The sequence below is a fragment of the Trachurus japonicus genome, chromosome 3, assembly GCF_045865225.1.
Source record: "Trachurus japonicus isolate A0001 chromosome 3, Traja_1.0".
NCBI classification, from domain to species: Eukaryota; Metazoa; Chordata; class Actinopteri; order Carangiformes; family Carangidae; genus Trachurus; species Trachurus japonicus.
Genome location: NC_140909.1, coordinates 6,773,326 through 6,796,862, shown reverse-complemented (window position 1 = coordinate 6,796,862; position 23,537 = coordinate 6,773,326). Strand labels below are relative to the sequence as shown.

General features: G+C 40.4%; 1 protein-coding gene across 2 annotated transcripts in view; it reads right to left on the bottom strand.

Moving 5' to 3' along the window:
* Window positions 1-3,109: 3,109 nt before the first annotated feature.
* tpp2 (tripeptidyl peptidase 2) overlaps window positions 3,110-23,537 on the bottom strand; it is a 28,357-nt gene continuing 7,929 nt past the window's right edge. The window contains exons 13-29 of one of the 2 annotated variants that reach the window (XM_085805966.1): window positions 21,661-21,818; window positions 20,496-20,572; window positions 20,283-20,389; window positions 18,799-18,953; window positions 18,499-18,615; window positions 17,452-17,552; window positions 17,248-17,344; window positions 17,012-17,149; window positions 14,776-15,020; window positions 13,235-13,313; window positions 11,960-11,998; window positions 11,332-11,483; window positions 11,136-11,232; window positions 10,496-10,626; window positions 6,426-6,729; window positions 5,987-6,106; window positions 4,566-5,059 (exon numbers count right to left, since the gene is read on the bottom strand). In XM_085805966.1, coding sequence (XP_085662092.1) covers window positions 4,970-5,059; window positions 5,987-6,106; window positions 6,426-6,729; window positions 10,496-10,626; window positions 11,136-11,232; window positions 11,332-11,483; window positions 11,960-11,998; window positions 13,235-13,313; window positions 14,776-15,020; window positions 17,012-17,149; window positions 17,248-17,344; window positions 17,452-17,552; window positions 18,499-18,615; window positions 18,799-18,953; window positions 20,283-20,389; window positions 20,496-20,572; window positions 21,661-21,818 — 2,207 coding nt within the window. In that variant the 3' untranslated portion in view covers window positions 4,566-4,969. Of the gene's footprint in view, window positions 5,060-5,986; window positions 6,107-6,425; window positions 6,730-10,495; window positions 10,627-11,135; window positions 11,233-11,331; window positions 11,484-11,959; window positions 11,999-13,234; window positions 13,314-14,775; window positions 15,021-17,011; window positions 17,150-17,247; window positions 17,345-17,451; window positions 17,553-18,498; window positions 18,616-18,798; window positions 18,954-20,282; window positions 20,390-20,495; window positions 20,573-21,660; window positions 21,819-23,537 lie in introns of both variants that reach the window. The other variant, XM_085805972.1, reaches the window with a different exon arrangement.

The window sequence follows — 23,537 nt, the reverse complement described above, 5'->3', positions numbered from 1 at the left end:
GTGCCAGTGATCCTCTGTGAGGGGGGGGGGGGTTCCAGGTAAGTGTGGGGAGTCCTCTTCTGCCCAACACAGTCCAGCACAGCACAGCACAGCAGCCTCCTCTTCACAGCCAGTCTTCACACTGAATGTCTGAAACACAGTCTTCATACCACTCCACACTGATTAGTTAATTTAATGCAGCTGTCACCTCCAGCTCCTCATGGACACTGTTGTCCAAAACACACTAAGGCTGGTTCAAAACACCATGTTATGACATGTGCAGGTCACAACTTGTTCACCAGAGCGTTGTGGAGTTGTTGGATTGTGAATTTGATGAGTTCGATGCGGGGAAACCAATTTGTAGTACGTGTTTTCTACATTTGAATTCATTCATATTAATTTAAACATAACATGAGCAGAGTGACCGTTTGGATTTGTTGTTGTGAGGCAGCTTCTCTTCATCTGCATTAACTCATCACATCTCCAGCCTAAATATTAAATCCACAACTGTCTCTTCTTCAAAATAAAACTTCACATTTTAAAGTGCGCTTTTATTGTGACAAGGCTCGGGCACAGCTGTGGGAGGATGGATAGTCACAGTCAACTTTGTCAGTGTCTATATACTATACTATATATTTACATGATATATAGAAATAGAAAATAGAAATTGTGTTTCTCTCTGTGAGCAGTGCCGCTTAAATAGAACTAAATAAATAGACAGAATATAAAATATATGTGAGACAAAAAATAAGAGAGATAAAGAGATTTAAAAAAAAGAATATAATAAAATAAATAAAAACAACAGTGCAATAGATATTTACTGTGCAACATATGGGTGTGATATTCTGTAAGATATGGATGTGAAGATATATGACATTTCTTGTCAAATGAAAAGTTTAACATGAATTTAAACATGTTTATGAAGAATGTTTAAAAGAAAAACTTTTGTTTTGTTCAGTGAACATTACTTTTGGGTCTTTAGGGGGCAGTTATTGGCACAGAGGCAGGAAAACAAACCGAAGATGCTGCAGTGATGTGCTGTGTTTCCAATACTGGTGGGTTTTTTTTTCCACATTGAATCAGCCTGAAAGTGACAAATTTGGTCCATGAGATCCCAAATCGTATTTTAAAAACCACAGGTCTCAGTGTAGATGAGAGGATTTAATGTTTGTCTTTGTTAAATGTGAAAATTAACAGTTGCTCAGATAAAAACAGTCAGTCTGAAGAGGTCACACTGAGATATTGAGGTATTTTATTGTTTTAAAGTTGCTTTTGCTTTACTTTTTAAATTCTTTTTATATCTTATTGTTTTGCACAGTAATAAAAATCTGAAAGAAAAACTTTTTGCTCTCACATTTTGGTCTAATTTTTTTGTATTTTGATGCTGTGTGAACCAGTGACGACCAGTGGACGCTTTGATTCTTCCAAATAATTTTTATTCAGTGTCATTTTCCTTGTTTGTGACTTAATTCCATGTGACCACAAAAATTGTGCGACAGTAGCTCAGGTCTTTCCAACACGTCTTTTGAGGAAGAAATGGGTATAAAATAATACTGAGAGCATACAACCTTATTATCTCATAACATTCTGTAAAATATTGGCATTTACTAGATTTTTTTTTATGACTATAAATATAAACACTCAACATCCAGAAGAAGAAGAAGCATCATCATCTCTGAAAGTCTTTCCTGACACCAGCAGCAGAAGAGCCAGAGCGACAGATATGAAGAGAAGTTCTGGTGCCAGAAGTGGACGGTACAAGTCCTGTGGTGAAAGTTAAGGCCATTTTTTCCCCGGAGAGAGAACTTGTCATTGGCAACGCGTTAACTGTCAACAGCCGAGTCCTTGAACGTAACATCAGTCTGAACCAAAACCCAAAACACAGGAAAACAGGAGAAGAGACAGAGAGAAAGAGAAAGAGAGATAGAGGACGAAGAAGAAGCAGGAAACAAAAACACAAGGTCCAAAAAAAGGTAAAAATGATTAACACAAATAAAAACTGAATGAGTAAACCTGTGCACACTGCAGGAGAAGAGGAGGAGGAGGAAGAGGAGGAAGAGGAGGAAGAGGAGGAGGAGGAAGAGGAGGAAGAGGAGGAGAGGGGGAAAGGGGGATTGGTGGCCTGTGCTGAGGCTGCTGCAGAAAAGTGCACACACATCACAGCTAAAAACAGAAACACAAGGGCGTTCGTACCCCTGGGTAAACATGAGCGTATAGAAAAGATCGTTTACTCCCTCCAGGACCGAGCAGCTGCTTTTGCATTTTACATTCTTCTTCTTCGTTATGAACCTTCGCTCTGTGAGAGGACGTGAAAACAAACATCAGCGTGAGAGGTGATTGATTAAAGCCAGTGGTGTTTTTCCTTTTTTCTTCTATTTCAATATTTATAAGTCCTAACTTTTTATTTTTTATTTCTGGTGTTCTGGTAAAAACCCTTTATATCTTTCACATGTTGTTAACAAATAAACCAACTGAACCATGATGGGAAATTCATTCTTTGGTTAAACTGACAACACTTGCAGACTGTGACAGGAAGTCACAGCTGGGTTTTTTTTTACAGATCGTTGAGTGAAAATGGTCAAAATTCATGAATATAAAAAAAAAAAGTGTATTGCATTCACTTGAATAATAAAAAATCCTGTTTTTCTGACTAATTTATTATTTGATTTGTTTTTTTGAATGATTTTTTCTGTTTTTTGACTTTTTTTACTGTTTTTTGGGGTAATTTTTTTCCTCCTGTTTTTCGGGTTATTTTTTTCTGACTTAGCTATTGAGATTTCGAAGAGAGAGAAGCTACCACCTGTAACGTAAGGACTGATTTCAAAATAAAGGTGCTAGTGACACTCTCTGAGGTGGTGTTCTGTAATAACAGGTAGTTTTCCTTTTCAATATAAATCTGAATTTACTGGGAACACAGTGAAAATAAGAAAAATGAGTGGGGTTTTTCCTTTGAAAATCTACAATGCCGGTGATAGCTCGACTGTATTTTTTGTGGAGCATATTATCCGTGATGAAGTGGAGGCTTGACCCCAGCGGTTAAACGGGAGCTTCTCGTGGGATTTTGAAATCTCGCTAAGCCTGAAAAAAATTACCCAGAAAGAAATTAGTCAGAAGTCGATTTTTTTCCCCCAAGTGAATGCAATATGCTTCCGTAATAACTGAACATGTTTTATGATTTTTTTTGAAAACCGAGTGAGATGTTTAAAAAGCGACCATGCCAAATGTTTTTGCAGTTTTTTTTTTTCCAAATCAGTTCCTTAATTTCCATAATATTGAAAACAAATTTTTAAAAAAACACACAAAAGCACTGGCTTGGCCCTTTCAAGTACATAAAGGTATCTGAAGGAAAATAAATGCTCATGTTTAACCAGCCTCTGAATCATTTCATTTCATTTCTGTTCATGTAGACAAAAATATGCTCAACAGTTTCACATAAAATCTTTCACAAACACACACTCAAGAAAGAAGATAATTGTCAAAATCTTATGCTGGATTAAAAATCTTTCAAATTGAAACAAACTAAAAATCTGCCTCCAAATAAAAACAGCTTTTTCCTTACACCCTAGAAGACATGCATATATTCAAAATACATAATTAGAATAATATTTGTATTATATACCTATTGCATCTTAATATTTTTTTTTTCCTTTTAATGTTACGTTGTGTATGTACATCATTTTATGACACTGTGTACAGGTGCAACATTTTGAATGCTGCGGAGAAAAAAAACATCTCTACGACGACCGTGTGAACATTTTACAGTGAAATCTGCTCCGAACATCCGACTGCTGCCTGCGACTGCATCCGTCCGTGTTATAGTGATGAGGTCTGTCTGATGGTCGACACATGGTAACAGCAGCGTGAAGACGACACATCTGCTTCACGCTGCTGTTGTTGTTGTGGTGTGAGCTTGAAAAAACCATGTGTTAACCAAAGGCTGATGGGTGAAATGACTGTTAAGCACGCTAACGACGCTATCGATTGATTCTGCTGCAGCTTCCTGTGGTCAAAAAACCTCTCGTCTTTCATCCCATCAGGAAAAAAAGAAAAAGAAAAAAAAGGTAAGGTACATGTAGAAAGGCACCTCAGCACTGTTTGTGAGTTGTGAGACTATATGAGTGTGAGTCAGAGACTAAATCTTTGCTGGAACGATTGAAAAAAACAGAAAAAAAAGCTTGTTTTAATTCAAACGTCATTTGCAGCAGCAGCAGCAGCGGCGGCGGCGAGTCTCTCCTGTCCTTTCAACTGAAGCTGCTGTTGTTGTTGTTGTTGTTTTTTTTTGACCACATCGGGTCACAGTTTATTGTTTCTAGACTTTAGGGGATGAATGAACCCCAGGAACCCACACTGGCTCTTTTACAATATTTACACGAGAGAGAATGAATGAGGTCATTGATATGATACGAAGCCCGGGCAGCTGAGGCGGGCGGGCGGGCGGTGGATGTGAAAACCTACAAAATGTGTAGATGCAGACGTAGACAAACACCAAAAAAACAAAACCCCCAAAAAGGACGACACCTGTCATAGATTATCATTGAGCTACAGTATCAACAGGACGAGGCGAGAGTTTTTCTTTTTTCTTTTTTCTGTTGTTGATATCCAGACGAGCTGCTGAGTCGGTCGCGCTACATTAAAGACGTTTAAACTTTAACTCCACCGCCGCCACCACCACAGGATCAATACGATCTCTCGCCTGACGAAGATGTCCGAAGAGTGCATCGAACTGTTTTTAACAGTGTCGTCCTCCATCTTGGTTTTTGTCTACATCTGAATCTTAACTAAAAAAACAACAAAAAAACACAACAAGAACAAAAAAAAACAAAAAAAAAACGAAGTAACTCTCAGGAGGCAGCTGGTTGGTCAGATGCATAGACCACGTGACCCTGAGGGGACATGATATCTAAACTTGCCATGTAATGGACCATGTACGGCCATGCTGCTCATGCATGTGTGTGTGTGTGTGTGTGTGTGTGTGTGTGTGTGTATGTGCCTAGAAAGGTGTGAAGTCGACCGGGTACATGATGGGAAGCCAGTTCTCGCTGAAGGTGGCGCAGTGTGTCCATCGGAGATGTCGCATGAGCTGCAGAAAAAAAGAGAAACAGGAAATGATTTTGAGGGAACTGAGCAGATTTTCAGCAAAAAAAAAAAATCTGTTCAATCATTAAAGTTTTAAAGTTTTCCAACACGAGTTTTGGGAGAAAAATTAGTCAAAATGTGTAGAAGATAAGAAAATATAATGTTGAGCAGACGTCATCTCTCTTCTTAATAAATCTTGACTGCTTACTTATTTATCAAATGGTCGTCTCATCTTTTATTCATATTATTTTTAATCCCATTGTTGGTGCTTAATTCTTGTGATGTTCTTACATATTGTTGCTGCACAATAGTTTTATTTATGGTGCTGTATATTGTCTCATATCATAGTATGGATATTATTATTTATTGTTTGTCATGTGCACTGTGATGCAGTTTTGTTTTGTACTGTGTTTTTTGTTATTTACAATATAGCCAAGACAAAACACAAAACGTTTGAAACATACATTAGCATATCCGAAATACCAAAAAGTAAAAGTGATAAATTGAAGACAGAGAAGTCTAGTTAAAAACAGGAGCAGTTGGAGATAAAATAAGATGCAGTTATGGATTTAAATTGTCCTAATGATAAAAGTGTGGTAAGTTTCAGATGGCTTTGCAGAGTGTTCAGGTTGCAGGTGCAAGGTAAGAAAAACCGGACTTTCCAAATTCAGTATTAACAGAGGGAACTTGCAGTGTGAGCCAGTCCTTTGACCGTGTATGATAGAAACTTGCATTAAAAGATACTAAAGAGTTAATATAGGATGGTAAGAGGCCAGTGAGGGCTTTAAAAATAAACAAAATCCACCGTCTATCACACCTATTGTATGGCGATGCGATGTCTCTGCACTATTTGTCCACAACGACTTTTCCCCAGAGGACAATAAAGTCCATTTAAATCTTAATCTTAATCAGGAGTCGGTGCTTCTCCTACCTGGATGCAGTTCCTCATGTTTTCTTTGGTGGGCTTCTCCTCCACCATCTTTGAGGCGTATTTTAAGGCTCGGCTGTACATCTTGTTCACCAGAGCGTGTTTATAAGAAAACATCAACACCTGAACAGTGGGAGGAGTCAGAAGACAAAATTATATTAACAAGCTTAACAACTTTTTCAAAGGAGGTTAAATCGAAAGCAACTGGACTTAGTTATTTGTCTTGTCTTTGAAATACTATGACCTGGGCAAATGAGAATATGCACCGGCTTAAGCTTAACAACGTCTGAATAAATGCAAACATGGCTTCATGGAGACAAAACGTGTATCTTATCTTCTTGTTTTTTGTGTTTTTCATTGGATTTGTTGAGAAAAATCTAACCAAAGAGAATTACATCAGAATATTTAAAGCAATATTTACTAAAAAAAACATCTCGCTCACCTTGGAGTCCGTCAGCTCCGCCCACTTCTGCACCTCCCAGAACGTGCTGGTCAGGGCTTTGGCGACGCTCTGCACGGTGTCGTCAGAGCTGCTGGCCACCTGCTGCTGCGGCTGCTGCTGCTGCTGCTCCCCGATCATCTCCTCCTCTTCTGTTGGTGCTGCTAGACCCGTAGCCACGGCGACAGCGACGGCAACGGCACCGGCGCCATCCTGTGAGGCCTGAGGCAGCAGCAGCTGGTCGGCCAGAGCGCAGCCCTTCCTGCAGAGAGCGTCCAGCAGAGACGACTTCTGCTTCTCCATGTCGCTGAAACACAGAGGAGAGGTTCGAGTCGGGATGATGAGTTCATATTCTCTGCTTGATTTACTTCCGAGTTGTTTTGTGTAGGAAGGAACTCTAATCAGGGTTCGTACGTTTTGAAAAAAGCAGGAAAAGTTATGGATTTTGAATATATAATTTTGGACAATTCCAGGCAAATCTAACCTGGGGCTCTAGTTTTCTAATATTTTAGGTCTAAAAGAAGATTTTCTTTTTAATATCTCCTGTTACAGCAGCGGTGAATGGGAGCAGATCGATCTTACACTGTTTAGGCTGTTTACAAGCCTCAAAACCGCAATTTTTTTTTTCCACAGACAGGATCAGATGGCTTCTAACACACATCGAGGGATTTGTTTACTTCAGGCAAGCCGACATGTTTGTAAACAGAGCTGTAATACAAAGTCTCGTGAAATCTCGCGTGAGAGTCAAGTTGACGGCTCATTATGTTTACAGGTCGTCTGAAGCTCCCGTTTGTTTTATCAACAAAGGAAAATCAACTCGGAGCCACAACGTTTTTAGCAGTGAGAGTGAGTCTGGATTTTTATTCTACCTTTAAAAATACTGAGCCAACTTGTCAACTTGACTCTTGCACAGGACTTTGTGTTACAGCTCCGTTTACAAACATGTCAGCTTTCTTGAAGTAAATAAAACCCCTCCATGTGTGTTTGAAGCCATGTAGGCTGTAAATAGCCTAAACAACCTAAGATGGGTCTGCTCCCATTCATCGCTGCTGTAGCGATGAATGGGAGCAGACGAAACTACAGCAAAACAGGAGACATTAAAAAGAAAATCTTCAGATTCCTTCTTTTACACCTAAAATATTAAGAAACTATAGCTCCAGGTTGAATTTGCCTGGAATTGTCCTTTTGGTGTTTGATCTAAAATTGATAAATAAAAATTTCCTATCAACAAATCGCACGCATTGATCTGATCAGTCAGTAATATTCTCAGCTGTCAGGTATTGTGCCCCACCCCCTGCTGTAATGGGTGAAGGCTAAATATAATAGATAGAAGGCTGAATAAATGGCTGATGCGTACATACATAACACCAGTCAAATTACACATGTTTAACAATAACATCCCTGATACATGTGTTAAGTGTAATGAAGCAAGAGGAACGTTGTACCACTGTATATGGGAATGTGTAAAAGTGAAATCCTTCTGGCAAGATATTATTAACATGATCGATAAAATATTAACTAAGAAGTTACCACTGGATCCTAAGCTTTTCCTTCTGGGCATATATCCAACTATCCCATATTTACAAAGTAAAGAATCTAGATTAGTAGATATGTGTATATTACAAGCTAAACGAATAATTTCCCTTAATTGGAAAAACGTTGATGCACCCAGAATTGGAAGATGGATTAAAGAGATGGCATCAAACATGGCATTGGAAAAGATAACGTACATTATTAAACGGAAACATCATGTTTTTGATAACATCTGGAGTCCTTTTATACGTTTTTTAAGACATGATGTTAATGTTGGTAATTTGCTTCATCAGGAGGAGGCTCTGAGGGAGTAGATTGTGTGATAAAATGTCCTGAGAAACATCTTTGAAATTCATCATATAACTGTTATCAGTATTTGTCTACTTTTATTTATTTATTTACTTATTTATTATTATTATTCCATTTAGGGCTGCAGCTATCGAATATTTTAGTAATCGAGTACTCTACTGATAATTACATCGATTAATCGAGTAATCGGATAAAACGTATTTTTGCTTGGTTAAAGAGCAATTATGAATACACAAGAGAAAATAACATATTTCACTTAAAGCAGAAGTAAGTGGTCCGGTCGTTTTGGCTAATGCTGCGTTCCAGGCAGGCTTTTGAAATCGTAAATTACAGCTTCAAGTCACAACTTACGACTTTGTAGCGTTCCAGGCAACCCACTCGTGTTTCTCCGACCTGTTTTACCGGTGAAAGTCACTATAACGGCCACTCGTAACTTCTGACCCGTGAACTCGTACCAGATCAAACTGGTACGACTTCACGGTCGGAAAAATACGAGTTTCCTTGAACGCACCATAACAGTCCTCGTCGCTACGTCACCACATTCACGGCGTCCCTTGGCTGCACACACAGCCCTGCATGCCGTTCTCTCTCCTCATTGGATAAAAACTGTAGGATACGATAAATGTTTTCTCCTGGGCTCAGAGCAGAGCAGAGTGACTGACAGACCCGTGTTTCAGACCAAACACTCTATAGAAGTGATTGCTGTCGGAAGATATAACTATTTAAGACTTATATTAACACAAATATATCACTTACTTCTGCTTTAATAATGAATGACCAATTGGTTTCCTTTTGTAGAATCAACTGTTTTTATTTCTTAAATTCACAAGCAAGTATTTTCTGGTCTTGAAACATTACCAAAGAGGCGACTGCTAACATAAATAAGAATAAATAAAACACAAATAAAAATAAATAAAATAAAATTACTTTCAAGATATCAAAAATGTTTTCTGCGGAGATGCTGCAATATGGAAGACGTGCTGTTGTGGTATGCAAGGGCCGTGTTACAACGAATACACGTCACAGTGTTCTCCTTTCTGTTCAGTCGGAAATGCTCCTACACTTTCGACATTTTCTGTCTTTTTATATCGCCTTTTTCCTTCTGTTTCATCATTGCTATTTCTCCTCGCCTCTGCCATTTTCCAGCTCCCTCAGTCAAACACCCGTACGTCCCAGGTACGTCCGCTTCCTCCTCCTCCTCCTCTCTTCCCCGGTCCCCCCCCCCCCCGCAACCCCCGCATGCCGTGGGGGCCCCGCCCCCGCCCGTTAAGCCGGGTTTCTACCGAATGAACGGTCTTTTTTTTTTTTTTTTTTTTATTACACCGCAACATATGGTTCACGTTAGAGCACTCTAGTTCACGTCATGATAACTTCTGTATTTTGGCCATTCAAGCTTCCATAGTCCTTTTCTTTGTTTGATATTTCAAGAGACTTTGGGTAAGTAGCCTAACCATGGATAGCTCCTAGGCAGGATTGTTCTGCTGTGATGTTGCCACCGTCACCCCCCCTCATCGCAGCCATCGCGGCCATCGTCTCGCCGCCGCCACCCCCCCCCCCCCCCCCCCCCCCCATCTCCGCCGTCATCCACGGCGGACGGCCGCGGGGGGGGGGGGCGTGCACGGTTACGTTCATAGGTTACGCTACGGCGCACGTTGTGCCACATTGACTAGTCCGTGCGGCCGCTTGAACTACAATTAAATTAACGATTCCTCGAGGCAGAAAAAAATCCTCGGACCATTTTTTGTAATCGAGGTACTCGAATTACTCGAGGAATCGTTTCAGCCCTAATTCCATTCTTTTTGCTTTATTTTCATCTTGTTTTTGTAGTTTTAATGTTTTAATTATTTAGTGAGGGGAAGAAGGGAAGGGAGGGAAAATAGGGAGAAAAAGTTTGCTTTGTTTCTTGCTTGTAAGAATGTCCTGTTTGATTTACTGTAAATTGCAAACAAAACTAATAAACACATGCTTGAAAAAATAAAAAAAGATAGAAGGCTGAAAATCGCAGCACATGTCTGTTCTGATGATACAAGTCAGCGGTGTAAAACTCAAGCATGTGGGAGCCTCCTTTTATATTTAACAGAGGATGGGACAATATCTGAAAGTACAGCTATCAAGATGATGATTTTTTTAAAAAATATTTATAGTTTTATTCCTATATTGTATCGTCATGGAAACTTGCTGCCAAGTCTAAAATGTGTATGGATTATTTTCATGTTTATTTTTCTACTTACGTCTTGATAGAGGCGGCGTCGGGGCGAGGGTCCGTCTTCATGGTGAGGTAAACAGCCAAGGCCGTCTGGTCGATGTTGGAGATGACGATGTCGGCTGCTGTCGTCACCTCCCTGAGACGTTTGGCACGCTCCTGAAACACACACACACACACACACACACACACATAATTGAAAAGAGATAGTTGTTAAAGGGATAGTTCAACATTTTGGCAAATTTGCCTCGTGGACAAGTTGTGACCTGCACATTCACCACGCTATGAGATAATAACAGAACGTTACCACACAGAGTTGTTTTAGAGGTAAATTCATGCAAAACCGCTGATGCGTGTTGCCTTCAGGGACAGTTTTTCATCAAGCAGTCTCTGTATTTCCCTCTAAAACAACTCTGTCTGGTAACGTTGTGTTATTATCTCATAGTGTGGTGAATGTGCAGCTCACAACTTGTCCACCAGAGCGTTTTGGAGTTGTTGGATTGTGTATTTGATGAGTTTGATGAGGGAAACCAAGAACTGCTATGACTATAGGGATTATGGCGATGGGCCAATTTGCCAAATTGTTAAACTATCCCTTAAAGTTTAGACTTTAACTTCTGGAGCAGAATAACTCAGAGCCCCTGATGAGTCGACGTCTGTGTCTTTACCTTCTCTGAGTCGAGCTGGTGGAGTCTCTGCACATGCAGGGGAAGGTATTCTGAGAAGTTTTCCATCAGCTCGTCGTAGATGGAGCTGGAATCCAACCTGGAAGAGCAAAGTGAGGACATGAGGACATGTTTATTGAGAGAGAAGCGACTGAAACACACACAAAAAAAAATCAACAGACGAGAAGCTTTTACACACTTTGTCATCCACTGAATCTTCAGGTCGCGCATGGCTTCTGCAAACTCGTCCTTCACGTCTTTCTCTTTATCTGCCTCCTTGTCCTTCTCCTTCCCTCCGTTCTTGGTCTTATTGGGAGCCGGGATTAGATGGTAGAAGACTGGAACGATGTCCTGTGTGAGCACAACAAAACTGTTTTAGCAAAAAACAAACAATTTAACAAAACAAAAAAAAACATGACACATCTTTTTCTACTCTGAATCTGAAAGTTTTCACCCTCTCAACCAACTCCTTATGGATCTCTAACTCACAAAATGCTTTATAAATTCATAGTTTTACACATAGTAGAGCCCCATTATCAACTGATACTGGTATTTATAGATATATTAATAATTTTACTGACCACCAGAAATCTTTAACTACTCCATATCAAAATAAAAAAGTAAAACCCTTCATGACTAGACTGTATGTTCCAGTGCAGCAGCAGCAGTGTTGACATGCTTTGACATGATTAATGCAGATGTAACAGGTCCCATCCTAAGGTAAGGAATAAGCCAGTTTCCAGATGGTAGGAGAGCACAGGACGCTCTGTTGTACAGTGTTTTTCTTTTTTTTGTTTGTTTTTTTTGTATTTTAGCTCATCCAGTACCTTTTTAAACTTTCCTTGTCGTTTTGCAGAGGCCTGCCCCTGGTGGTCAGAATAACACACAGTGAGGAAGAGACAACACAAACACACCAAAAAGGATTCGCTCTGTCTTCATTTCATCTGTGACCCTCACACTCAAGAGACTCAGAGTCAAGCCTGACACCTACCTGTCACACTTTAAAACACACGACACAGTGGCAAAAAAACTAATCTTAACTGACTTGTTTTTTTCTTTATATATATTTTACATTTCTTTTTCCACTCAGTGCTGAAAACTGAATAAAATCAGTGGGTTACATGATGAGTGAGCATTTCACATGACATTAGCAGAATTCTTTCAAAGCACAGGTCTTTAGCGATGCAACATGAATCAACATCTGGACAAAAAAATATTGATCTGTAAATTAGTTTCTGAATTCAGAAAGTGGTTTGCAGTGGAGCCACTGAGTAAAGCAGGTTCAACCACAGACACACAGAAGCTGAAAAATATTCATGAACAGCTCTCAAAAAGACATAAAGTCAAGCACTTTGCAGCCCGAGACGATAGTAAGAGTCGGCTCTGGAGGTAAAAACATTTGCCATTGTAAAAGAGTTTTTGCTGTTCACCTTTTAGATATTTTATCCAATTAACTGGTGGTTTTTCCTTTGGCACTTCCTTCTGTGTGATTTATTCTTTTGTTTTGCTTTTTAAAACTAATGTTTTTTCTCATTTATATATATATGAAATGAAGCAAGAAATTCTTATTTCATTTTCATTTAAAATCATTTGTGTGTTACAGATTCAATAAATAACCAGATCCACTGTGTTGAGATCTGACGCACAACAGCACCAGATTGGTTTTTCTGGATGAATGGACAAAGGCAAATGAGTGAGGAAGAAAAAAAAAAAAAAAAGGACATGCACTAACTAAAAGGATGGAAACCGGTTTAAAAGCAACAGACCAGCCCGATGAGCTCAGGTCTGTGTGATGAAAGATACAGACAGAAACTTAAAAAGAGGAAAAAAAGCTGAGAGCACTAAAGCACTGGTCTTTAATCCTGATCATCAGGGTTGTAAATACTTCATTTTACTGACTGAATTTCATATTTTACATCATTTACCAGGGTGGCAGCTCTCGCCATGTGGTCTTGTTGTGTGTTTTCACCCAATAATGTGTAAAAAAAAAAATCCCTGAATTTGGCAGAAATGAAAAACCAGCACCAGTGACTTTGGGTCCTGAGGAGCAGGACTGACCACAGCTCGGAAGTATAAACACAAACAGAGAAACTGTCACTCACTGCTTTCTTGCCGTACTCGCTCTTGGGGACGACGAGCGACCCCGTGAGATAGCAGCCTGGACTCGTCCCCTTAGGGATCCTGAGAGAGGTGAAGGGAGAGAACAAACACAAACACAATATCACACATATGAGATCAGGAGTGTAGAGAGAGAAGGTTATCACAGACTAACGCTTTTTACTCAGAGCTTAGCTTCCCCCTAACTTAAAATTTTAGGAGCACAAACAGAAAATTTAGGGGCGCACAGTCGTAAAAAGCAAATATTCACATTTCCTTTTCATTCATGATGCTCACACACATTGGCCTGACACCTGTGATGACAGATACCAGATTCTTTCCCTTCACATTTCACCAGCAGGGCGCCGAAAATAATTGTTTCAAAGACGTATCGAGATTCTTAATGGGACGATTCTGAATTGATGCCACATAATTAATCTTTAAATTCAAATAATTCATTCAAGTTTGTTTGATAATGTTCACATACAGAGACAGTGATTTTTTTTAAAGCACAATGCCAAGATTTATGTTTTGTTTTTGAGAAATTGCACCTTTAAGTGGGCCTTTTCTTTTTCTTTGTGTGTTCAGACCCCAAGGAAGCTGCTGTATTGTGGAAATGCATTTCAATTATATTTTCAATTTTATTTTATGTAAATAAAAAGTTTTCATATTTATCTGACTATGGTATTTATATTAAATAATGAAAAAACCATGTGTGGCAACACAGAAAATTGAGGATGTGATGCATCGTATAATTGAACCGAATCGTAGACTGATGATGAATTGTAATCGAATTGAATCGTGAGGCCAGCGAAGATGCACACTACTATTCACCAATGTTAAAAAAGGCAAATGTACTGGTTGCACATGTGCAAGTAGATGAAAACTGTCTCAAATTTGATATATATTAGGGGCAGTCTGGAGCCCTGTATCATCCATATTGATATCCAGTGAATATTCAGGGTACAAGAGCCTCAACAGAATAAACTGAAGAGAAGTGAACACCACTGTCTTCCTGCCTGAGCAGATTTTCAGACTCTGAACACAACTGTGAACTAGTTCAGTGGTTCTCAAACTTTTTTGCATCAAGGACCCCTAAATTGACACAAATTAGACCATGGACCCCCATTGGACAAAATTTTGAAGCAAACGCCAGAAATACCCAAATATTTGTTCAGAGACTGAAGAACATTACTTTTTTTAGACTATGTACGTTCAAGTTAGGGCCAGTGGCGTGAATTTGTGGAAATATTGTAGAGAATTTTCTGGAAAAAAGTGGTAAGATTTCTAAAAAGACCCCACTTTGAGAACCATTGATCTAGTTTACCCTGAATCCGTTACCAATCTTCATTTAAAACTAAATTTATCCTTCTGTCAGTTTATCAGACGGCCGTTTCTTCCCCAGTAATATTATCTCCTCAGGACTGACAAGATTTCCTGTGAGAAAGAATGATGATATCTTTTTTTTTATACTGACAGACATCTTCTGTCCTGTCAGTTTCATTATCTGTATTTACCATAAACCCCCTGTTCTGTTCTGACTCACTTGTCGTCGGGCAGGGCCGTGACGTAGAACGGCTGCGTGGCGCCCGGGCACAGGGTGACGGAGTTCGCCTTCTTCTTGCTCATGAGGGCGCCGCGATGCGACTCGTAGACGTCCAGACTGAGCGTGGTGGACAGACGGTGAGACACCACGAAGGGCAGGTCCTTGAGACGCTCCAGCTCGTTGGACTGCTCGTGGCGAACCTGCAGACGCACGGTGTAGTCGCCCTTCTCCAGCTTCAGGGAGTACTAGTAAAACCAAGAGAGAGAGAAATGTATCAGTTTGGTTTATACAATCTTGTCCTTCTTTTCCATGATCAGTCTGGTTACTCATTTCATTAGTGGTTGAAGAGCGCGTTTACATTTACTGCAGTAAAAACGCTGAAGCGATTAGTAATCAGACCTTTCTCTGGAAATGTGACCTGTTTGTTTATTGTACGTCGTGTGGTAGTGGTTGGAGATGTTGTCTCGGTCCTGTTGTGACTTTTTGTTTTGCTGTATGTGTGTGTGTATGTGTGTTGGAGCAGCGTGACTTATTCAGACTTTTCTGACCACATGTGTCTGAAGGCAGAAACCATGAACCAGTTTTTACTTGAGCTGTCGTCAGTCTTTTGTAATGCAACCTGTTAGAAATCCTGTCAGTAGTTTACATGTCAAAGAAATCAGGTGAGATCAGATTTCTTGTACCGGTTTATAGAATATTTTATGTTATGATGACGTGGAAGAGACGGGCTCATTGGAAAAGGCCGACTCTGACTTTAACCTGGTTACATGAGTATGTGTTCAACCCATTGAGTTGGCTTGGGAAAGAAATTGGCCCTTTTCCACAAGCGCGACTTGACTCAACTCTTCTTTTTTTTTTGCTTTTTCACTAGAGATAGTACCTGGTACTTTTTTGGTAACGCCTCAGCTCGGGTTTCAAGCCGATACTAAAAACTGACCTTCAGAATAATCCACAACTTAAGTTTTCAATCGAAAAACACAGCCTTTTATGCACATTTATAGCACATATATTGAGCAATCATCTTGATGTAAATAAACAATATTTGGCCAATCATGTGACTGCTCACAGCTTCCCCATTGGATTTTAGCCCGTCTTGTGGCGTCTATTGGACACCCGATTTTACCGGCTTGACTGCTCGGCTTCTGGGTAAACTGCAGCCGCACCAATGCGATCGACGTAAAGGCTGAAGTGTCAAAGTTTCATTACAAAAAGAATTACGTCGCTATCATTTTCCGTTCCAGAAATAGATGCGAAAGAGTACGGCAATACCCCCGACCCCGACACTAGACTTGTTTTAATCCTAGGTTAACCGTGTAATCATTTGTAACCGATTAGCATATTGTCTACTCGGGTTGGATCGCAACAGCGCCCACTGATCTGTACTGTGACTGTTATTATTCTTTCATGCGAGTTAAATGGCTGCTGTGCAGAAAACCAAACCGTGGTCCGTCGATGAGGCGCAGCAGGTGAGTTTGGAGCTGACGAGAGGATTGAAAAAAGAGAGCTGGACGGTGCGACTGTTCGGGGTGGGAGAAAAAAATCGATTCACATAAGTATTGTGATATTTTTTGGACGATTTTTAGATCAAATTTTTTTTTTAATAGATTTTTTTTTTTCTTAAATATTGTGCAATGTGCATTTGTTTGCCATTTTTACATACAGAGAGTCCAGGTTTTGAAAAGGGTTTAAGTTCACTTTATAATGGAGTATGTTAATTTATAGGCTCCTACGGTATTTGTGTGCAGATAAATGTTAAAATGTAGCAGTTTACCTCAGTCTAGTATATCTCATTTTGTCAGAAAGGTTGTTCTTTCTGTACTTTTATTGTTGCCTCTTTTATGCAGTCCAGGCTTTTGAAAAGAGAGTAAACATATATATTGCTGCTTAATAAATCTTAAAAACTGACTTGCATGTGATGTGTATTTTTTGGGGGGAAATATGGTTCTTGGAATAGTCTGTAGACAATCATAATTATTCAACTGTTTCACTGGTGTTAAAAACGCAGACTAAAAATTGAGAAAATCGGCACAGAATATCACAGAATCGCAATTTAAATCGAATCGGCATCCAAAAAATCGTAGAAGAATCGAATCGGAAGAAAAGCATATTGTCCCAGGCCTAGCGACTGTACTCAGTTGTAAAGGAAAATGACCTAGATGGAGTCAGGGCGAGGGGAGGCGAGCCGAGTAGAGCTGTAACTGTGTAGTGGAAAGGGGCCGTAAGTGGCCGAGCGAACCTGGTGAGGGTAGGCATCTCCTGAGCCGAGTAGTCTCTTGTTCTGGTCGTACAGCATCCAGAGCTGACTGTCGAACTCAGACTCGTACAGCAGCTCACACAGCAGGGGGCAGCTGGGGGTGACTTCTCCACTCTTAGGCTGAGGAAAGAAACAGACGAGGATCATAAACACTGGAAACAAAGAGGAGAGAAGTCTCTTTCTTTCTTCATTTCTTTCTGTCTTGAACGTTGCTGTACCTGGTGGAAGCTGTAGGTGAGGACGATCTCGTAGAGTTGTCTGTTATTGGGGAGAACGTCCCTCATTCCCAGGGCTTTAATCTTTGAACTCACAGGTCTAGAAACACGACAACAACAACGGTCACTTAATGAACTGCACTGCACACCTGTTATCAAACAACAAAACAAGCATCTGTGTGTGTGTGTGTGTGTGTGTGCACTGACCTGAGGGGCTGCACCCAGGACTTGAGGGTGATAGTGGGGGAAACCTCCTCGTACCTCAGAGGAGACGACACCTCGAAACTCGTCACTCCTTCTGAGGCATGCTGGGTAAAGAGTCAAAAACACACAACTTAATTTTATTTTATTTATTATAATTATTATTATTATTATTATTTGAGTTACTATTGCTCTTGTCATCGCTGTTATTATCACCCCATGATAAGGTACTGTGTACAGGAGAAACCATGGACAAAGGAAGGTGCATGTGGGGCAGATAAACTCACTATTATCACAGTTATTATTGTTATTTTTTAATTATCATTTCTCATTTTTCGGATACTCAAGTTACCTATAAATTTAGGTAATATACCTGTTCAGGAGTGCTGTGTTAAAGAGTGTAGGTGCTTTTGTAATGAATGAATTTTGATTTTTTTCTCTCCCTTTCCTTTACTTAACCTATTTTTTTTCTGTATATGCTATGTATATGTATATGTACATGTATGAGCTGTTTCTTCAAATAAAAAGTTTAATAACAAAAAAAACCCCACACAACTGTTACTTTCTGTGGTTCACTCTCTGTTCTGTCTCTACTCCTCTTCCTTTCAGCTTGGATTGAATTATAGCAGCCGAGGTCAAGCACAAAAATTTGCATATGCAAATTCTTGCAACGTGCTTGCGAACCGCACCCTGTCAGGAGATTTCTATTCATCTGCTGCCACCAGAGGAGCTCACATTTATACACAGAGGTGTGCAAGGGTAAATGTCTGCCCAGCTTACACATGAGAGGGATCAAAGATTTAGGTAAATGCACTTTTGTTGCTGTTATAAGTCCTAGCTCTCTCCCTCTTCTAGCTCTCTCTTCTCCCAGTGGAAAAGCAGAAGCAGCAAAACACCACCTCAGATTTTCTGCCACATCCTCTCTTCTGTCTTTCAGCAGATGAATAGAAACTAACAAAAAGAATTAAAGTTTTTAAACAGATCAAATTCTCCTTATATTAATCTCACAAGACAGAGTTGGTAAACTCAGCAGCATAGAGGTGAAACTCTTACTATGTGCAGGGGGGAAGGAGAAGTGCTCAGTCCGTGGAAGGAGATGCTGTAGTCCACCGTGACGTCACCCAGGCTCGCCCACCAGCGCGCAACGCACAACTCTACAACCTTTCCTGACTGCAGAGGACACAAAATGCACAAATATCAGTCCACCAATGCCATTTTTAATGTGCATGTATCTAAAAGATCTCTATTAAATGCATGTATACATTTAGCAGAAAACCACAATTGACCATGTATGCTAATGTGCAAAGGAAGAGGGAAACAAAAAAGGTCACTTATAAAAGAAAATGTACACACCAGCACAGGAAACGCCTCAGTTAGAGAGCCTCGTTCCAGTAGTGAAGAGAACTTGTAGAATTCATTTGCTCTGTAGGCTTTCTGTTTGACCAGATGCACCGCGTGGAGAACGAACTTTGACGACACGTCTCCCGAGTGAGAGGTCAGCGTGATCTCTGCAGGAGAGAGAGAGAGAGAGACGGAGATGGACAGAGGTGAAAACACGACAACAGGGAGAAGAGAGGATGCAGACAAGAGGGTGAAATAACAAGAGGTGAAACCAGGAAGTGTGGGAGAGGAAGATACGAAGAGGGAAAGAGTCACATTCTGATTATTCCCTGATATCTCCATGTGAAAAAAAGTAAAGTCACAATTTCCACCTCGGATTTCAAGTGTATCAAGAGCTGAAAAGAAACTATTTTCAAACCGAGTCAAACCAAACACCACGGTTTCATTTTCAAATCTAGAGGTTACATCGAGACTCACAAATGTAAAAGCAGCTCTCAGATGTAACCAGCACTATACTGAAATGTATCAACGTCACTCTGTGACTCAATGTGGAACAAAATTCAACATTTGATACCTAAAACAAACACATTGAGACTGAATGACGCCACTGGTGATACAAGGTTTCTGCCGTGTCTGACATTGAAACATTATACGCTCGTTGTAAGGGCAGATAAAATGTAATTTAATGCTCATTTCACAGTCATATCAGTGGGAAAATGAAAACCAGTATGACACTTAAAACCTGCAGGTCCAAATCAATATACATTCATTGAGATATATGTTTCACGGCTATAAATAAAATTATTTCTTGACAATTAAACCACTTATGTGACCAGGAGACACATAGACAATATCATAAAACTTAAAGGGATAGTTCAACATTTTGGCAAACTGGCCCATTGCCATAATCCCTATAGTCATAGCAGTAGGTTCGCTACAAGCTATTTTTAGAACGGCGGAGCAGAGCCGTGAGCTGCTCAGAGCTACGCTACGGAGGCTAATGGGATTTCTTGGTATCAAACTCATCAAATACACAATCCAACAACTCCAAAACGCTCTGGTGGACAAGTTGTGACCTGCACATTCACCACGCTATGAGATAATAACGGCGCGTTACGAGGCGGAGTTGTTTCAGAGGTAAATGCAGAGACTGCTTGCTGAAAAACTGCCCCCGACGGAAACACGCATCAGCGGTTTTGCATGAATTTCCCTCTAAAACAACTCTGTCTGGTAACGTTGTGTTATTATCTCATAGCGCGGTGAATGTGCGTGGTGAAAATAGCTTTCACCGACAATTAAAGGTAACAAACGTACTGCTAAAACTATAGGAATTATGGCAATGGGCCAATTTGCCAAAATGTTGAACTATCCGTTTAGGTTTTAAAAGTTTTAATACCATCTTCATCCTTTCTTGAGTGAAATCAACTGAAGATTTTTCAAACACACACACACCCAAAGTGTTCAAAGTGTCACTTCCACACCACAGAGACACTGACCTGCCCAGGAGGCTCCCTGAGGAACAGTGATGAAGTGGCGTCTGATCTGTCCCGGTCTGAAGTGGACGTCTGTGAAACTCACCTCCTGATTACGACTGTCTGTCACTCTGATGGAAAACACACACACAGAGCTGTCAGACACACACACACATACACACATATATACAAACACACACACACTCACTTTTTACTACAGGAAACACAAGAACTCACTTGGTAGGGACGATAACTGTGATTGGGACTCTGAACAGTGGGCCACAAGTCGGCGCTGCTGTGTCGTATCCACACACCTGAACAACAAAACACACATTAGCTGCATTTCCATCACAGGTTTTTCGCAAAATAAAAGCGATATTTCTGAAATTTAACCCTCCTGTTGTCCTCCTGTGTCAAGGAAGGAAGGAAGGAAGGAAGGAAGGAAGGAAGGAAGGAAAGAAGGAAGGACAAAGGGAAAGATGGGAGGAAAGAAGGAAGGGAAAAAGAAAGGAAAGATAGAAGGAGGGAGGGAACAGATTGGGTCAAGAAGGAAGGAAGAAGTAAGGACGAAGGGAAGGAAGGAAGGAAGGAAGGAAGGAAGGAAGGAAGGAAGGCAGAGAGTGAAAAAGGATTGTGGAAAGAAGGAAGGGAAAAAGGAAGGAAAGAGGAGGGAGGGAATAGATTTGTTCAAGGAAGGAAGAAGGGAAAGAAGGAAGGGAAAAGGGAAGAAAAGAAAGATAGCGGGATAGGGAACAGATCAGGTCAGTTGGATCAAAACAGGAAGGAAGAAGACGTAAGGACGAAGGGAAGGAAGGAGGGAAGGAAGGAAGGAAGGAAGGAAGGAAGGAAGGTAGAGAGGGAAAAAGGATTGTGGAAAGAAGGAAGGGAAAAAGGAAGGAAAGAGGAGGGAGGGAATAGATTTGTTCAAGGAAGGAAGAAGGGAAAGAAGGAAGGGAAAAGGGAAGTGATACTTCGCTTTGAGTAAGATGGACGTAAGCATCTTGCGTTTCCATGGTGTTGGGACAGCGATCTCTATAGCTGTTGTCGTTATTGTGATTTTTCACAGACGAACTATAGATACAAAATTTCAGGAGCTGTGTGATGTTCTTGAACCAAAATAAAAGTATTTCCGTAACATTTTTGCGATGCGCTTTTATATCGATATGTCTGAAAAACTGTGTGTAAAATGAGAGCGTAAAAATGTTTGAGCGATTTTTGAGAGGATTTTCGAAATGTAGTCGTTTCCATTACCAGTTTTTTATTGCAATATTTAGGTTTTTTTTGCACATTTCCAGGGGTAATGGAAACGCATCTATTGACAGTGATCAGACAAACATGAACACACACACACAGCTTCATCTTCTCCTCCTCCTCCTCCTCCTTCACTCCATCCTTTCTCTACCTCTGTGTAGTGCACTCCCTCCCTCAGCCCCACAGGATCGATGCGGACGTTGACGTGGCGACACTGGTTCATTAGCTCCAGGTGGGAGGGGCACTGGACCCACGGAGCTGCACATGTGAGCGCCAGGTGAAGCTGCAAGGAGATTCGTTCAGAGTTTCCTGTGAGGAGCGTTAGAGGAAGACAGGAGAGTAAAAAGAAAGAAAAAAAAAGAGAGATGAAAACACTGAAAATGTTGAAATAAAATTCTGTTAAACAAGGAAGGAGAAAAAAGCCAATGTTTATGAAATCCCATGTTATAAAATTTAATGATTTGGTTTACTATAACATAATGCAAATAATGTAACAAAGGTTAAGTCCAAATGATGTGCGAGATGTTTGTAAATTTGTTGTACAAAAAGCTATAGACAAGAGATTAAAAGGAGATGTTGTTGTTGTATATCTGCTGTTGGAGTTAACTATGTAATGACCTGTAGTTCATTTTTACGACGGAGTATTAGGGCCACGTTGAGAAAAAAAAACAAAACACAGAGAATAAAGTCATAAATTTATGAGAATAAAGTTGTACATTTACGAGAATAAAGTCGTACATTTCCTACAGGAAAAAAGTCACAACATTACGAGAACAAAGTTGTAAATTTACGACTTTATTCTCGAAGTTTGTGATTTTTTCATTTGTCAACGTGGCCCTAATACTCTGTCGTACATTTTCGGTTTTCAAAAAAAAACAAAAAAGGTATTTAGGGCAGTTTTTGAAAGTTAACTCATTGAGTGCCATTGATGTATATATACGTCAATCAAAATCCAACGCTTGAGTGCCATTGACATATATATACGTCAAATGCACTTTTCTGCGGCTGGTAAATGGGGACGCTGTTGCGCACACTGTGAGTAATTTTGGGGCTTCTGGGATGTGTAGAACGAAGAAGACTGTAGATCAGAGCAAGAAGTGAAGAGGAAGGAGAAGACGAGTGCGATCGGTACAGAGATAAAAAAGTTGGGAAAAGTTTCTATTTCTAGAGGAAAACGACAGGCAGAGCCTGGAACAAGTGTAACGTGGAGCTGGAGGAAAGCTTAGCCACGGATGCTATTAGCATAGCTACAGCATGAAGTGATCAGAGGAGGCAGGAAAGGTAAACTGATCTAGATGATCAGCACCAGAAAGCGGATCGCGGAGTCAGTTTCACCAGTTGCTGTCTAACCGACGTGACGATGAACCGAGAGATCAGCGCGGTGCGTCGCTGCCGCGGCCGCGTCCAGCACAGAGGCTGAAGACGCCACGACGTCTCCCTCCCTACTGCAGAGACGATGCAGCAGGAGGAGAAGGAGGAGAGGAAAGGGGCAGAGAGGGGGAGGGGGTGGGGGGTGGGGGGCAGGAGCGGGTTAGGAGAGGGTGAGGGGGCAGCAACTGCAGGAGAAGTAGGAGAGCAGGCATCACTCTGCAGAGTAAGACTCCTACTTGTTGTATTTTAGTTTTGTTTTTGTTTTTTGTACAATGAAAAAACATGTGAAATGAAATTTTCAGATGTCTTACATGTTTTTGAAGGCAAAATTAAAACAGATAAATCACTGTTTTTCTTGAGAGACTCTCTTTCACAAAAATGCATTTTTCTCAGCTTTCTAGAAAAAAAGTGGTCTTTTTGGTGCAACCAGGCTCTATTCAACTTAAGATAAATCAAGAATGGAACAAGGTACAAACAAATGTTTTTTTCCCTAGTTATATAGAGAGTCTCCTCTTTCCTTTGAGCTGTTTGGTGTTTTCAGAGTCATAGTACAAAATACTCTCTGGGTCTTGACATATTACTCAGAATGCCCCAAAACGCTGGCACCTGGCACTGACCGTTTTATAAAAGGTCTGGCACTCAATGAGTTAAAAGTAT